The sequence below is a fragment of the Anomaloglossus baeobatrachus genome, chromosome 6, assembly GCF_048569485.1.
Source record: "Anomaloglossus baeobatrachus isolate aAnoBae1 chromosome 6, aAnoBae1.hap1, whole genome shotgun sequence".
In the NCBI taxonomy this organism is placed as follows: Eukaryota; Metazoa; Chordata; class Amphibia; order Anura; family Aromobatidae; genus Anomaloglossus; species Anomaloglossus baeobatrachus.
The window spans coordinates 544,716,937-544,733,616 of NC_134358.1; the positions used below are offsets into that span (position 1 = coordinate 544,716,937).

Here is a 16,680-nt window from a genome sequence, read left to right on the forward strand (position 1 = left end):
TATAGAATATGTTCTTGGCATTTGCCCAACTAAAGATATTAAGGCATACCATCATCTGTAACTATATTAGTATCCTAAATTTATTAATAAATTCTTCTTCTTTTCTAAAGTATTGGGACTTTCCCCGAGTAATCTTGCTCAAAACTTTCCTGGTATGGGAGGGATTTAAATCTGGCAAATATGACTGTATGTATAATAACACAGGACACTTCATGTTCCTGGCTAAAGGCTGCAGGCGTCTTGGGTAACATAGTGTTGTCGCTGCGAAAGAAGATTTGCATTGACTTCTCCAAGGATGGAAAAAGACATCGAGGTAAGTTCAGGCTCAGTGATCATTGGTATGTAAAACTAAACCCGACAGAGAGAGGGAGAATACATTACTAGCTGTGTGGATGCCGCCTTATATTTGCAGTAATGATATGAGGAAAGCAGATATTTCTTTTGCCTTGTTCTGCTTGAAGTATTTTGAAGTGTTGAAATTCTCGGGCTGTGAACTCATTTCTGTTTTAAAAGGGAAAGTATCAGTCGAAAATAAAATAATTTCAATCAGGTTTTTATGATAAACATATTTTTATATTACTTTCTTTTTAATATTTTATGTAACTACCCATACTAAAAATAATGTAATATTGTAATTCCCATACTGACCACTAGAGCAGTCACAATAGGCGGACAGTAAAGGCTGCTTTACACCAGACAATCTATCGTGCGATAGATCGTCGGGGGTCACGGTTTTTGTGACGCACATCCGGCATCGCTGGCGATGCCGGCCTGTGTGACACCTCCTAGCGACGCAGTATTGCTCACAAATCGTGAGTCGTGTACTGCTCGCTAGGTTCCATAATATCGTTTAATTTAGTTGTTCATCGTTTCGTTTCTGGGGTAGCACACGCCGCTCCGTGTGACACCCCGGGAACGATGAACAGCAGCTCACCAGCTCAACCGGATGCCTCCTAGTTGTTCAGCCAGAGCCGGGCGTTGGCTGTTTTATGTGCTATGTTCCTCAGTCCTGCAGGGGTTAATTCCTCCTGGCCTAGGGAACTCTGCTAGGAGGTCATGTTGCTTATTACCAATTACAACCGTCTCCTGCCTATATTAGTTTTTGGACCTTACTAATCAGAGCCAATAATAGCTTCAGCTTAGCTCCAGTCTTAGTGATGATCCAGTTCGTGGTCATCTGTAATTTCTATTTGGAGTGGTGTGGAAGTTTCCCTGTTGTGAATTTACGTCCTTCGTTTTTCTTTATTCTCCTGCACACGTATTGTCTCTCCTTTGTGTTTGAGTGCAGTGTGTTCAAATTTATGTTCTCCCTTACCCGTGTCGTTTCTATGGGGTTTTGTTACAGTGTTTCTGTCCCACCCTAAGGGTTGGGGAGATAGCAGAGAGAAGTAGTGGAACGGGGCTTTAAAGAACCGCGCCAGAGATCACAGATGTAATCTTGGATCAATGTAGACTTTTATTTTGGCACAGGTCTACACATTTCAGGAGGCTCAGCTCCCTTCCTCAGGACCAGCAGGCACAAGATACATCAAATCTCTTGATCTTGTGCCTGCTGGTCCTGAGGAAGGGAGCTGAGCCTCCTGAAACGCGTAGACCTGTGCCAAAATAAAAGTTTACATTGATCCAAGATTACATCTGTGATCTCTGGCGCGGTTCTTTAAAGCCCCGTTCCACTACTTCTCTCTGCTATCAGCCGCTTGGGGTACTGCTGCCTTTGATCCATATATATGCTGTTACAGGAGTTGTGCCTGTCACAACCCTGATTGGTGAGTAGGATTACTCTTCTTTCACCCCCTGTTTGTCAGGGTAAGACCCTATTGCGCTTTCTTGTCCACAGGTTCCTCTTTGTTTCTAAGGGTTGGGGAGAGGGAGAGTACAATCAGGGCTCAGACAGGACTCAGGGTCACGCTGGGGGCACAGACCTGGCTACCATCAAGCCTACCTCTGAGATAAGGTACAGCACAGGGTCTCAAGTCTTAAGTTCTGTAATTTCATACCCTGTAACAGATGGTGGATAACTGATTGAATGCTGGGGGTCCAAACACTGGCATCCCTAGTGAACCCAAGATCTGGGCTCTGCAACCTGGGAACAGTGTTCTGTAAAACATGGATGGAGCAGAGGTGTGCATTCTTGACCTCCACTCTATTTATTGTCTATGAGACTGCAGACTTGTGAATCCTCAAAGTGCACACTATGCACACAGTCAGGATTCTCCAGTGCTGGAATTGAAGTGAATTGAGCGAGGATGGACATGTCTAGTCAGAATATGGCCAGAAGTATGCAAATCACATACTTGTAGTCACATAACCGCCTCGGCACTGGAGAATCTTGACAGCGCATACACTATTCACAAGTCTGCAGTCACATAGCATGACTACAAACCTATACCCCAAGCCTGGATAAACCCTTTAATACAACTATAGCATACCCCTGTGCTGTCTTTTTCCCCTACAGCCTATAGATTGTCAGACTAAATACCACAGCCACTGCAACGCCCTTAGCTCTCAAAACGGTGGCTGTCAAGTGGGTAACTGCACGACTCCATCCTATTTTGTATAGGTGACAAAAGCACTGTGTGCATGTGCAGATTCATGAGCAGCAAAGATAGAAAGTAGTCAATACTACTCACATATAAGTATGAGCTCTCCTGTCAACCACTGTTCTTCATCAGAGGGCTCGATCATCTCTTTGACACTGTATTTCTGCTGCAAGTCCCTTCTGAAATCACAAAACAGGACAGAAACAGAAGCTGCAGCTGCATCCCCCTCCTCCCCCTTCCTTCTATTTATTATAGGATAATCTTTACAATGGGGCCCTAATTCCTGATTGTCCAGGGCACTGTATAGGTTAACTCCCTGTAAAAACATTAAATTGTTCCAAAAGTTCTCTCTTAACATTAATTGAGGCCAAACTGGGGCCCTGTGAAGATGAACAGGGTATATGGACATTGCCGAATGAACAGAATAAGGAGTTTTTTAAAACTGTGTATAATTAAAAGATGAAAATAAATGTTGTCTTGTCTGTTACTAATTCTCCGCCAAGAAACGACTCGTGTTTATATTTTGCAGGAAATGTGCGATTCATCAAACTGTTTCCCACTTCGGACAATGGAGTCTGCAAAACTCGAGACTGTTTGTATTTTCGGAACTGGAGATTTTGGAAGATCTCTCGGGCTCAAGTTGCTCCAGTGCGGATATTCTGTTGTTTTTGGGAGCAGAAATGTGAATTCTTCCAACCTTATCCCTAAGGGAGCAGAGATTTTTGGCCACGTGGAGGCAGCAAAGAAATCTTCAATTATCATCATAGCCATCCACCGAGAACACTATGATTTTCTCTCTGGCCTTGCCGACGCTTTGAAGGGTAAAGTTTTGGTAGACGTCAGCAACAATCTGAAGATAAACCAGTACCCGGAATCTAATGCAGAATACCTGGCGGGGTTGTTACCAGGATGCAAAGTCATTAAAGCATTCAACACAGTCTCTGCCTGGGCGCTGCAGTCTGGAACGTTAGATGCAAGTAGACAGGTAAGAAGGACACCATTGGGAAACCAACAAGAGACACATTGGGGTATAACTATAAAAGGAGCATCTAGGTCCTGTTATAAATGGCACAATGTTGTTGAAGGGCCTGTTTGGCCCTCCATGGCAGCCAGACCAGGGGAGTGTACAATTTTGCACCGGCAATCATCTGCACCGGCATCCTCGACACCTCTGACCTTTACTTGACCCCACGCAACGTCAACCTCATTCGGTGTCATGAAGGTCTTCCATCTTTGGGAGTCGTGTGACCGATTCGGGATCTAAGGGGTACTTTACACGCTGCGACATCGCTAGCGATTGCTAGTGATGTCGAGCGCGATAGCACCCGCCCCCGTCGTACATGCGATATCTGGTGCTTGCTGCCATAGCGAACATTATCGCTACGGCAGCTTCAGACACATATACCTGGTCGGCGACGTCGCTGTGACTGCCGAACAATCCCTACTTCAAGTGGGAGGTGCGTTCAGCGTCACTGCGACGTCACTAAGCGGCCGGCCAATAGAAGCGGAGGGGCGGAGATGAGCGGGACATAACATCCCGCCCACCTCCTTCCTTCCGCATTGCCGGTGGACGCAGGTAAGGAGATGTTTGTCGTTCCTGCGGCTTCACACACAGCGATGTGTGGTGCTGCAGGAACGACAAACAACATCGTATCTGCCGCAGGAGCGACATTATGGAAATGAACGACGTGACACAGATCAGCGATTTTTGTCACTTTTGCGCTCGTTCATCGTCGCAGGTAGGATTTACATGTTGCGATGTCGCTACCGGCGCCGGATGTGTGTCACTAACGACGTGACCCCGACAATATATCGGCCGCGATGTCGCAACATGTAAAGCCCACCTAAGTCTCACATTGCCAAGTGAGACTCCCGGTTTTAAATTTAGTTGCTTTAGTTTGGTTACATATAGTTTTAAGGACTCTTTCCTTGCTGGTAGCTCCTTGTTATTTCTATCTCAGGTACAGCCAGTTTCTGACCACTCCCTTCCTCTTTAAATAGTCACATGTTCCAGAAGTTGTAGAAGTTGGATTATATCCTTTTTTTTGCCTTTGTTCCCCTGTCTGTCTTCCTTCCCTCCCCTGTGTCTTATTACTGTAGTGGTGAAAAGTATCTGACTCCATCTGCCTTTTCACTAGCCAGTGGAGTGAGTGGAGGGACAGCTAAGGACAAGGCATGTGAAGGCGGCGGGGGGAAGGACCCACTTAGGGACAATAGGGAGCTCAGGGAGCAGACATATGTTAGTGTCAGGTGGTGAACTAGTTCCCCATTCCCTACCGTAAGGGCCTTTGGAGCACCCCACGGGATCTTGGGAATACTCGTCACCGGGCCGGTGAGGGTCAAGGGATGTCACAGGTAGCCCTGCCCGGTTTTGTGACCCCGAGGTTTCCACAAAGGGATGGAGGATGGGATGATGAGGATGAAGGGGTTGAGGATGTTGGGAATTGTAGTTGTCTTATGACGCCACCTGTGGTACGCGGCCAGGGATTGGCCGCCGCTGCGGGTGCTGTCCTCTGGGGTGGATGGTATCGCAGCCAGGATGGTTCAGCTCCCCACAGTTAGAGCTAGGCCCCAGGGATGATCATGGAGGTGGTAGTGACCGTAGGCGCCGGAGTGCGGGGCGCCGGCAATGAATGGCTGACTCAGTACTTGCGGTTCAAGGTTTTTACTCAATGTCCAGTTGTCACCCTTAGAGTGCTGGTCTCTGCCGTGATGGGCCCCAGCCGATCCCGGATAGTTGAGAGGTCACAGCCGGTGTTGTGGATTGTGGGCCCTTCCTTCTCTATGTTGCTACTGTGCTCTGGGATCTGGTGGTGGCCAGAGGGACATAAAATCCTCCTATCCTTCGGATTCTGGTGTCACAACTTGAAATATACGCCACCCTAGGACTTCGCACCCTGAACTGCGCCGGTCCCGAGAGAGCAACTAAGCTCTCCCCATGGCGACCGTATTTGCTCCTGTGTCCCACGGATTCCACCGGTAAGCTCTCTTGCTGCCTTCCCCAACCTCTGTCAGGGCACGACTCTCCTTGTGTAAGTTACCTCCTCCCTCTCCCCCAGTGGTTGCCCCTCCCATCCATGAGTTCCTGACACTAGTGGGTGGACGCCCCGGTGTTTGGTGTCAACCTTAAGACCCACCTCTAGCCTGGTCCCCAGTGGCGAGGGCAAGCTGTTGCGTATTTATGGAATGTTTGGATGTGGAACCGGTACCGACCTCCTCAATACCCAGAATGAGTACTGCACCTTAAGTGAGATGCAGTACCCTGTGGCAACTGAAGCCTCAGGGGCACCACACCTTGCTATTCTCTTACCATCCCTATTGTAGCCTGTGTGTTGTGACCTCAGCCAACAGAAAAATGTTGCTTCTTGGTATCAGCTTTGTTGGCTGAGGTCCCGCCCCTTCTGGTCACATGGGTATTACCTCACACAGGTCCTGCAAGTCAAAGTAAATCGATTGTATAATACTTATGCTAATTCTAACAGGGGGAGGGGATAACTATGAATACCTCCCCAGATATTATCTGATCCTCAGCTGCTGTCACTCAAGAAGCTGATGATTTTATAAACTTTACTTTCTCGGATTTCAAAACCTATACGTCCTAGCTGACCACTAAAGGTGTGTATAGAATCAGACTGATAGTGCCAGTACAGCACTGGCTTTAGGTTATATAGGAAAATCCTGGTGGTTGGTGCACTTTAAGAGGAGTTTCTAATTGCAATTATGCAAGATGTTGGACGGATCCAGTCACAATCAGGTAACTTGCCATTATAGCCGATACCTGTGGGTCCACGTGAGTGTTAGATCACAAATATCCCTAAAAATGATTGATTTACAAGCAGACGCTCATGTGATTGCAAAATATTGAATTGTGGACTTGTCTTATAACAGGTCTTTATATGTGGAGATGACAACAAGGCCAAGGAAGAGGTCATGGAGATCGCCCGTTGTCTTGGACTTATGCCCCTGGACCAAGGATCTCTACTGGCAGCCAACGACATAGAGAACTACCCCCTACAGCTATTCCCAATGTGGAGACTGCCATGTTACATCTGTGCCGGGTTCACCGTGTTGATTTTCCTCTATTGTTTGATCACCGAAGTCTTTCATCCCTTGGCTGAAAAAAAAGAAGACACCTCCTACCTTATTGCCATATCTATTCCTAACCGGGTGTTCCCCATCGTGTCCCTTATTCTCCTTGCCTTGGTTTACCTTGCGGGAATCATTGCTGCCATCATCCAGCTCTATAAAGGCACAAAATATAGCCGCTTCCCAAACTGGCTGGACCAATGGATGCTCTGCCGAAAACAGCTGGGGCTTACAGCCTTGGCGTATGCTTTCCTCCATGCTATCTACACGCTGGTTATGCCTATCCGGTACTACGTGCGGTGGTGGGCGGACTATTATCTAGTCAAACAGGTAATCAGTGCTGAACATCCAGACCCCCGCTATATGCAGCTTTTACATTGCAGCATTCTTCACCGGAAGAATATAACAATTAAGTAGAGTAGAGATAAATTTTACAATAATATCCTTTGTATGGATTTATCTTGTTATTGCCCATTCCCATGTTTTGTTATATATTGTTTTTAGGGATACCTGAAGAAAAATATGTGGCTAGCTGCAAAATAAGAAATTAAATTACCAGTATATTTGATGATTTTTTTTAAATTCACTATATTTTAAAATATCCTAAAATCTCAAAGTAGTTTGACACGTCCTGTTCTATACAGGTGACTTTTCAGCAGTCTCATTATCATCAATATCAGGACTACAATGACAAGTAACACCTTTATACACACTAGATAACACAGAATCCAACATTCACAATAGGTGATGTCAGGGCTCCCCTCCTCCTCCTATACAATGAATGATAACACCTCTACATACAGTAGATAATACAGGATCCACCATCCATAATAGGTGATGTCACAGCTCACCTTCTCCTCCTCCTGTACAATGACTGATAACACCTCTATATACCATAGATAACACAGGGTCTAATATTCATAATATGTGATGTCACAGCTCCCCTCCTCCCCCTCCTGTATAATGAATGATACTTTTATATACAGTAGATAACACGGAATCCACCAATCACTACAGGTGATATCACAGATCACCTCCTTCGTCTGTACAATGACTGATAACTCCTATATACACAGTAGATAACATAGGATCCATCATTTACAATATATGATGTCACAGCTCACCTCCTCCTCCTGTACAATGATTGATAACACTTCTATATACATAGATAACACAGAATCCACCATTCACAATAAGTGATGTCGCAGCTCACCTCCTCCTGTACAATGACTGATAACACCTCTATATACAGTAGATAACACAGGATCCACCATTTACAATATATGATGTCACAGCTCACCTCCTCCTCCTGTACAATGACTGATAGCACCACTATATACATTGGATAACACAGGATCCACCATTCACAATATGTAATGTACAGCCCGCCTCCTCCTCCTTCTGTACAATGACCTGTATACACTCTCATATAGACGTCAAGGAACTTCTGTGATACTTTACACATTTAATGAGAATTTTTGATTCATAGTTGCAGAAGTTAAGGATTATATATAGGGGTAGGGGGAACTAGAAGGCGTCTGAGATTAGAATTGTGGTCATATGACAAATTTACTACAAACTCTGATTGCTCACACTGTGTCTTACAGATAAAAAGCAATGGTACATCCTCATTCAGTAACTACTATGCGTGGCTTTCTGACTCCTACGTGGCATTGGGCATACTTGGCTTTTTCTTTTACGTCTTATTGGGCATCACATCGCTGCCATCGGTGAGCAATGCTGTCAACTGGCGGGAATTTCGCTTCGTACAGGTGAGCGCATTGTATGTTCCTTTTCCAAAATTACATGGTTAAAATAGTTTTTTTGAGTAGTTCATTAGGCAATTTAGTAAAATTATTTTTATCATTACCTTCATATACGGGGAATGGACTAACATTTTTATATTATTTCTTAATTTATTGCATTTTAGATTATAATTGTAGATTTTTTACATTTTTTTTATTAATCATTTATATTATACTAGCTGTAGTACCCGACGTTGCCCGGGATAGTAACTGTGTCTGTCTCTCTCCCAGGTTCTGCCTGTCTGTCTCTGTCTCTCTGTTTCTCACTGTCTCTCTCTGTGTGTCTGTCTGTGTCTATGTCTCTGTCTGTCTCTGTATCAGTGTCTCTGTCTCTCTCTATCTCTGTGTCTGTCTGTCTCTTTCCCCGTCTGTCTCTTTCCAGTTCTGTCTCTTTCTCCGTCTGTCTCCCCGTCTCTCTCCCTGTCTTTTTCCCTGTCTGTCTTTGTCTGTCTTTCTGTCTGTCTCTTTTGCTGTCTGTCTCTTCCCCTGTCTGCCTGTCTCTTTCCTTGTCTGTCTCTATCTCTCTTTCCCCGTCTGTCTCTTTCCAGGGCTGTCTCTTTCCCCGTCTGTCTCTTTCCAGGGCTGTCTCTTTCTCCATCTGTCTCTTTCCCCATGTGTCTTTGTCTGTCTCTTTTGCTGTCTGTCTCCTTCCAGGTCTGTCTTTTTCCCCATTTGTCTCTTTCACCATCTGTCTCTTTCTCATCTCTTTCCCTGTCTGTCTTTGTCTGTCTCTTTCCCTTTCTGCCTGTCTCAATCTGTCTGTCTCTTTCCAGGTCTGTCTCTTTCCCTGTCTGTCTTGGTCTATCTCTTTCCAGGTCTGTGTCTTTCCCTGTCTGTCTTGGTCTGTCTCTCTGTCTGTCTCTTTTGCTGTCTTTTGACTAAAATTTCATGGTTAGTCTACCGTGACCAGTGTGAACAGTTGAAAATTTCCGCGATTGCACGCATGCATAGATCGCGATGACCCAGCTTATAGCGCAGTTGTTAGTCTTCCATGAACAGCGTGAACAGTTGAAATTTTCCGCGGTTGCGCGCATGCGTGGATCGCAATGACTGGACCGAAACACTTGCGGGCTCGGGGGTACATTTTGTCAAAATTTCACAACAATCAGTCGGGAACTTTCTGAGATAAGTGGATTTTTACAAACGCACGTAAGATTTTTATTTACATAGATTTTTTTTCTCCTTTTTTGTTTTTCTTTCTCATGTTTGTAACTTATTTTTTTTTATGTACTTATTTCAGTCAAAATTAGGCTATCTGACTTTGGTACTGTGTACGGCACACACACTTGTCTATGGCGGAGACAGATTTATCTACGGAGCCTTCTACCGATGGTACCTCCCTCCAGCTTTTGTGGTTTCATTAATTATCCCATGTGCCGTGCTGGTTATGAAATTCATCCTCATCGTGCCATGCCTGGATCAGAGGATCACGAAAATCCGCCAAGGCTGGGAAAGGAAATCAAAGGTGGTCAATAATGGCAGCTCAAACATGCAATGATCCAGTGACATGTTTTATCACGAAAAAAAAAACAAAAATGTTCCCATGAACCCTTTGAAGAGAAGAACAACCCAACAAAAAAATTGATATCGGAGGTGGATTCTGTCTGACATCTCCACCGGGATCTAAGTCTTCATTCTCTCTCTTGAATAATGGGAGATATTGGATATTGTATGGACACCTGGTAAATATGTGATTGGTCAGTGGAGGCACAGGACACACCCCTGCGGAACACCAACTGTCCTGAATTTGTCAAAACTGGCAAGATTTTTTTTTTTTCAAAGCAGTCATAACAAATTTGAGTTTACCCAGGAGGAAATGGGATGGGTTTTCACAACCTCCCTCACAATTGAGTGGTTATATTTGGGATTTGGGAGCAAGGCCAGGCAGAACTGGGGACAAGCTTAAAGCATCTGTACTGTGCAATGTTGGTAAGGGTGCTGATGCCTGCTTTTTGTCCGGGCATCTGAAGGGGTCAAGACTCTTTGGACTTCCCGTGTGTGTACTCATCTATCACCTGCTAAGCAAATTTTAGATGTTGAGAAGCTTCTAGGGAACAAGGCTCAGTTGGGTCCTTCCACATTTTTGTACAGCCTAGACTCTCCTATCATGTCAGCGTTGGTGTAGCATATACATATTTACAGATGAGCCAAATAATTATGAATGAATTGGATTCGATACAAATTTTGGGGGATTCAGTTTGTGGAAATCGATCCAAATCTGCAATTTTTATGAATTCTGAGGGCCTGGAAAACCCACCTCATACCTAAATATTCCCAACTTGTCTTTGGATCGGCTCCTTTTTGGTGTTTTCCTCCCTCCTGGTGGTGCCCCTGGGTCACTTAGGGAGTGATGCACATCAATGATATGCATGGTATCGCAGATGACCCCATAGGGCCAAAGGCAAGTCATTAGTCAGCAACAGCTCCCGCTAGAAGAACCGGAGGGAGGATAAGAAGCTTTCTGGAGAACCGGGCAGCCAACAATGGTGGCAGGATAGATATGGGGGGGGGGGGGTGGCTGAGAAGAAGTTAGTATCAGATTTTATTACTTCTTCTCCGCTCCGTATTCAGTTTGTACCTAATTTACTCAATGCAAATAAAATTGAGCAAATTTGTCAAAATTGAATCTCGGGAGATTTGCTCAACTCTAAATGGATGTAATGTCATGAATCACAGAGCGTCTCTGTATTGTAAATGTTGTTGTAAAGGGTATGAAATTCAATTTCTCCCATTAATTGTATGATTAAACTGAAAAATGGGAGTTACCTGCTTAGGGTGACCCGCTATACAACCTCACACTGTCCAATCAGAGCTAAGAGTGTCACATAGTCTAAGGACACACCCAATTGACAAAGGGAATTTTAACACCCAGTTGTCAGTTTGTGCATACCTTTCCAGGTGGAATAAAAGCGCAACAAAGATATCTCAGATAAGATGCTTTAGAAATGTTATTTTACAGGCAACACACCAATTTACTTGCAGGGAACCTGTCACCAGATTTGTCCCCTATAAGCTGCAGCCTCCACCAGTGAGCCCCTATATACAGCATTCCAGAATACTGTATATAAGAGCTCAGGCCACTGTATATAATGTAGCGTACCACGGGGCCTTAGGGTTCTCGTCACCAGGCCAGTGGTTCCTTGGGGTAGCTGTGACTGGCCTGACCCGGTTCCGTGACCCCATCGGCCACATGAAAAACAAACAACAAACAAGTGTCCTGTATAGATGAGGATGGAAGGAGGGTGACGGGCCCCTGGGAAGTGTATCACTTGTTGCAGCGGTGACTGGGGTCTCGGCCTCCTCCGCCGCCGACCCTTCCTGCGACTAGTCCTCTCCCAGGGGCAGTACTGGATGGGGAACGGGGATGCTTCGCAGCGCCACACGGGCCGAACGTGGGTCCCCGGGAGGTTGGTGAGAATGGGAACGGCAGCCCACGGAAACACCAGAGTGCAGGGCGGCGGCAGCTACTCACAGAGTCACCAGGTGCGGGTTCCAGTCACTTTATTTACTGGTTCAGGTGGTATCGCACCCGAAGTGCTGGTCCTCGCCATCAGAGACTCTGGTCAATCCCGGGCAGGTAAGAGGCTGGATCCGGTTTGGTAATCTGTGGCCTCTCTCCTCCATGCACAACTCTGTACTCTCCCCTTGTCCTGGCCTGTTCGGCCGGCAGCCTGGGCCTCTCTAGGGTCGGACGTCTGTCCCGTCTCCCAGACTTCCTCTCTGCTGCCGCGCCGCGGCCACCCGAACTAGGGCTCTGTACCTCTCTTGTGCTCAGTCCCATGCTCTGGCGATTACTCTATTTTAGTCCACGATTACAGGTGCCGGGTCCCGTCTCTCTAAGTGTTACTGGCCCCAACTTGGTTGTGCTGTCTCTATGGTGTTACATCCAGACAGCTCTGTTCTGCCTCCCCGAGGGGCCTGGCAGCTCTCCCTCGGGGAGCTACACACAGTGCGTCTGCTCTGTCTCATGTCCAAGCTCTTCTGAGGTAAAGTGAAAAAGTGAAACTGTTTTCTACTCCTAACTGCTCATGTCCCCACCTTTGCAAGTCGCTATGGCAACCACTCTTGCTCTAACTAGTGGAGGCCATCTGGCGTCTGCCAGGAACTATGTGTGTAGAAACATTGTTAACCCTTTCCTAGTGACTGCTTCTCCCTGCTGTATGGTGGTGTCAGGTGTGTAAACTTACTGGATCAACCTCTCCCTGACTGGGAAGGATATAATGATATACCCTGTAGCGACCAGTTTCAGGGGCGCTACAATAACATGAAAAACATCTTGTATTGTACTCAACTGTGGGGTGCTCTGGTCCAATGGACATCACTCGTGTCAGTCTGGTGCCTCCTCTCTCCTTGTGATCACCATCCTTCTTTCCTGCTTCGTATGCATACGCGTCCTACGTCATCCACACAGAGTCCTCCAATCTGTCCACTTCTCTCTGCCCTGGTGAGGGCAGAGTAAAGCATTGTAGTGCGCATGCGCAGGCGGTCTTTCACCTTTCCCCATGCTTAGCATTACAGTACTTTGGTCTGCCCTCAGCAGTGCAGAAAGAAGTGCACTTGGGAGCAACGGAGGACACTGTGTGGATGATGTAGCATGCGTCATCCACACAGAGCAAGGAAGGAGGCCGGCGACGGAAAGAAGAGAGGAGGCGCCGAACCGAGAACAGCAACGCCCATCGGACACGACCACCCCGCATGTGAGTATAATAAAAGCTGTCTTTTATGTTATACACAGCGGCCTAGGCTCTTATATATAGTATGTTAGAATGCTGTATATAAGAGCTCACTGGTGGTGGCCGCAGCTTATAGGGGACAAATCCTGGGACAGGTTCCCTTTAAGCACATATGTCATATGTTCCATTGTTATTGTCATCTAATCACTTTTATCAACATGCACCTCACATAATATTTATCTCCAAAGTCACGCACCTTTTATCTAATATATAAAGTTGAATGAATGTGTGTATGTATGTGTGTGTGTGTGTACGCCTTCCAATTTACCAGTCAATTTTGCCCCTATCTACATAACGGGGGAAAAGTGAAACGAAAAGTGTATCCGCACCGTTGCATTTACAATCACGAAATTTTGCACAGACACCCAGGGAACGTCGTAGACTATGTTTTGACAGGAAACTTTAACCCCGCGCTTTACAGTTACTCTCCAAAAAACATGCCTTCATTAAAGTAAATGGAGCCTGGAACTACAGGTTATTAGTAGGAGCTGTGAGTGGTTGCTATAGGAACAAAAGACATTCATAGTATAAGAATCTTATATGTGAGGTAATAAGATGTCGGTGGGGAGACGGGTAGAGAGAGACAGAGAGAGAGACAGACAGAGAGACAGATAGGGAAAGAGACAGAGAGATAGAGACAGACGGTGAAAGAGACAAACAGAGACAGACGGTGAAAGAGACAGACAGAGACAGACGAGGAAAGAGACAGACAGAGACAGACCTGGAAAGAGACAGACCTGAAAAGAGACAGACCTGGAAAGAGACAGATGGGGAAAGAGACAGAGAAATAGAGACAGACAAGGAAAGAGACAGACAGAGACAGGCAGAAAGGGAAAGAGACAGACAGGAAAAGACACAGACAAAGAGACGGGGAGACAGACGGGGAAAGATACAGACGGGGAAAGAGACAGACCTAGAAAGAGACTGATGGGAAAAGAAACAGAGAGATAGAGATGGACAAATAAAGAGACAGACAGAGACAGGCAGACGGGGAATGAGACAGACGGGGAAAGAGACAGACGGGGAAAGAGACAGACAGAGAAAGAGACAGACGGAGCACATTACTTGGCCAATTTAGTTAAATCTGTGTGGAATATCTGTGGTGGGTGTTGAAATATATGTTGTGAAATGCTTCTATTAGCTTAGTTTTTGCCTTTTAATAATTACATTTCTATCTATTTGTTTTGTGGTGTTTGTGTGCAGAATAAATTTTTATTAATACATTCTGTTTTGTTAACAACTGTTATTAACCCGGGCGAAGTCGAGTAGTACAGCTAGTATATATATATACATCATGTTATAGCAGTGACAATTTATTGAGGATTATATTGAGCGTGGTATATTCCAAATATTTAAAGGGACAATTCACTTTTATTACAAATAAAAAGTTAGATCTGTAATTTATTAATTGTTTTTTCTGACTTCCAGAGAGTGACTTTACACTGACTTGATTTGTATAAAGGGCTTTTCCAATTCATGGGGGCAAATTTACTAGACTTGTCTAATTTGTAGACTTCTTAGCCTTAGAGGAAAAAGCCTGAGAAGGAACGAAATTAATAGCGGCTCATTCTCCATGCTAAAAGTGGCTTGTCTTCAGGCCTCTATTTTTAATTTTTCATCACCTCTCAGATGGCTTATTTTTGGACAATTTTTCACACCAAAATTTTGGGAGCCTTCATTGGTGCACTACAAACCATGCCCTCTTTCCAGATAAACCATGCCTCCTCCTTTCATGAACGATCTCAAACAATATTTTCAGCATATAATTTTGTTCTAAAACTAAATGTCAAAATGCAAAAAAAAAAATTCACAAATCCAAATTGAATTAAAAAAGTAAGTTTGCCCCAATGTAAATTTCTTTTTGGTGGTAAAATTCTTATGGCCACTTACCTGTCCTCAGTGAAAGCTCAATGCTTTAAACTTCCACCAAAGTTATTTATCACTTATCAGGATCGAGAGCTAAATTAAAGGTCACTAATGGTTAAATTGGTGGAGATGTATGGGGGTTGGTGAACCTCTGTCAATATCTCACAGCGCTTGCAAGTAAATTCCGCCATCTGTTGATTGTATGGGACAGGCAGGAACTGAAGAGCAGAGAGCGCGTTTCCTTGAGGGAAGATTTTGAATGGGATATTAGGTGAGGTGACAGCTGTGGAGCAGTTGTTAAATATAAAAGGCCGGGACGGTAAATGGGCAGAGGAGTTTGCAGTAGGACTTGAGAAGAAGCGTATGTGTGAGCAGCAGAGCGGGCTCGTGGCTGGTACTGCAGTAGAAATACCTGAGAGTGATCTGATCCCAGAGAAGACCAGACCAAGCACCAAGAATCAGACTTTGCAGGTCATGACCAGACGCTGATTACCAAATACAGAGTATAAACGTTCCAGTTGAGCTGGGCCATTACTCTCTGTTCAGACATATAATAATAACATTTATTAATTTACATAGCACTATTAATTCCACAGCACTTTACATACATTGGCAACACTGTCCCCATTGGGGCTCACAATCTACATTCCCTATCAGTATGTTTTTGGAGTGTGGAACGAAACCGGAGACCCCGGAGGAAACCCACGCAAACACGGGGAGAATATACAAACTAATTGCAGATGTTGTCCTTGGTGGGATTTAAACTCAGGACCCCAGCGATGCAAGACTGCAGTGCTAACCACTGAGCCACCACAAGACTGCAGTGCTAACCACTGAGCCACCACAAGACTGCAGTGCTAACCACTGAGCCACCACAAGACTGCAGTGCTAACCACTGAGCCACCACAAGACTGCAGTGCTAACCACTGAGCCGCCACAAGACTGCAGCGCTAACCACCAAGCCACCGTTCTAATTGAGGAAAGCTACTACCTGGGGTCGGACTTGTGGCTTAGCAAAATGTACCATGGTCCCATTATTCCTTGAGTGTTGATTTATTGTTATATTTCTTGTTCTATGGAATCATTCATTTAGGGGGGAGTGGTGACCACTCGGGGTGACATTGACGTTTCCCTGAGAGACCGGGATTAACTTAAAGTTTGATAATACCTTTTGTGTCTTTAACAACTGTATGTAAAATATCACATTTACACTTTGTATATTACTGTGTAGCTATTTGTCCTACAGTTTCCGGATTAACCCTCATATTGCCAACTCTTTATTTCTGTAAAATAAATACCATTGTGAGTCAACACTGAGCTGCCTTTACTGCGCCGTTGCATTCTTGGATCATATTTATGTAGGTTGGCAGATTGCCCCGCTCCTACTGAGTGTAGTATTGAGGATGTTGCTTCTCTGACTTCTAGGGTGTTTTAATATATAGAGTATTTGATTGTGGGGAAATATTGTATTGTTATTATGTAATGTATAAGACTGTTAAGTAGGATAGTATAGAGTAAACTATAGATAAGGACGAAACATAGGAATAATAATATAGAATGTTTTATGGTAAGATTTAGTGCAACGTAGAGACCAAGTGTGCAGGAGAGGGTTAAGTGGTAGATAGTGTGTTATCAATAGAAAGTGTTAGG

At 45.0% G+C, this 16,680-nt stretch overlaps 1 protein-coding gene across 1 annotated transcript; it reads left to right on the top strand.

The window, feature by feature from the left end:
* Positions 1-234: 234 nt before the first annotated feature.
* On the top strand, positions 235-16,332 carry LOC142243569 (metalloreductase STEAP4-like). Its single transcript, XM_075315625.1, has 5 exons — positions 235-313; positions 3,070-3,525; positions 6,429-6,956; positions 8,234-8,398; positions 9,672-16,332. Exons 1-5 carry the CDS (start codon positions 296-298, stop codon positions 9,927-9,929), a joined length of 1,425 nt encoding a protein of 474 aa, XP_075171740.1. The 5' UTR covers positions 235-295; the 3' UTR covers positions 9,930-16,332.
* Positions 16,333-16,680: the final 348 nt, after the last annotated feature.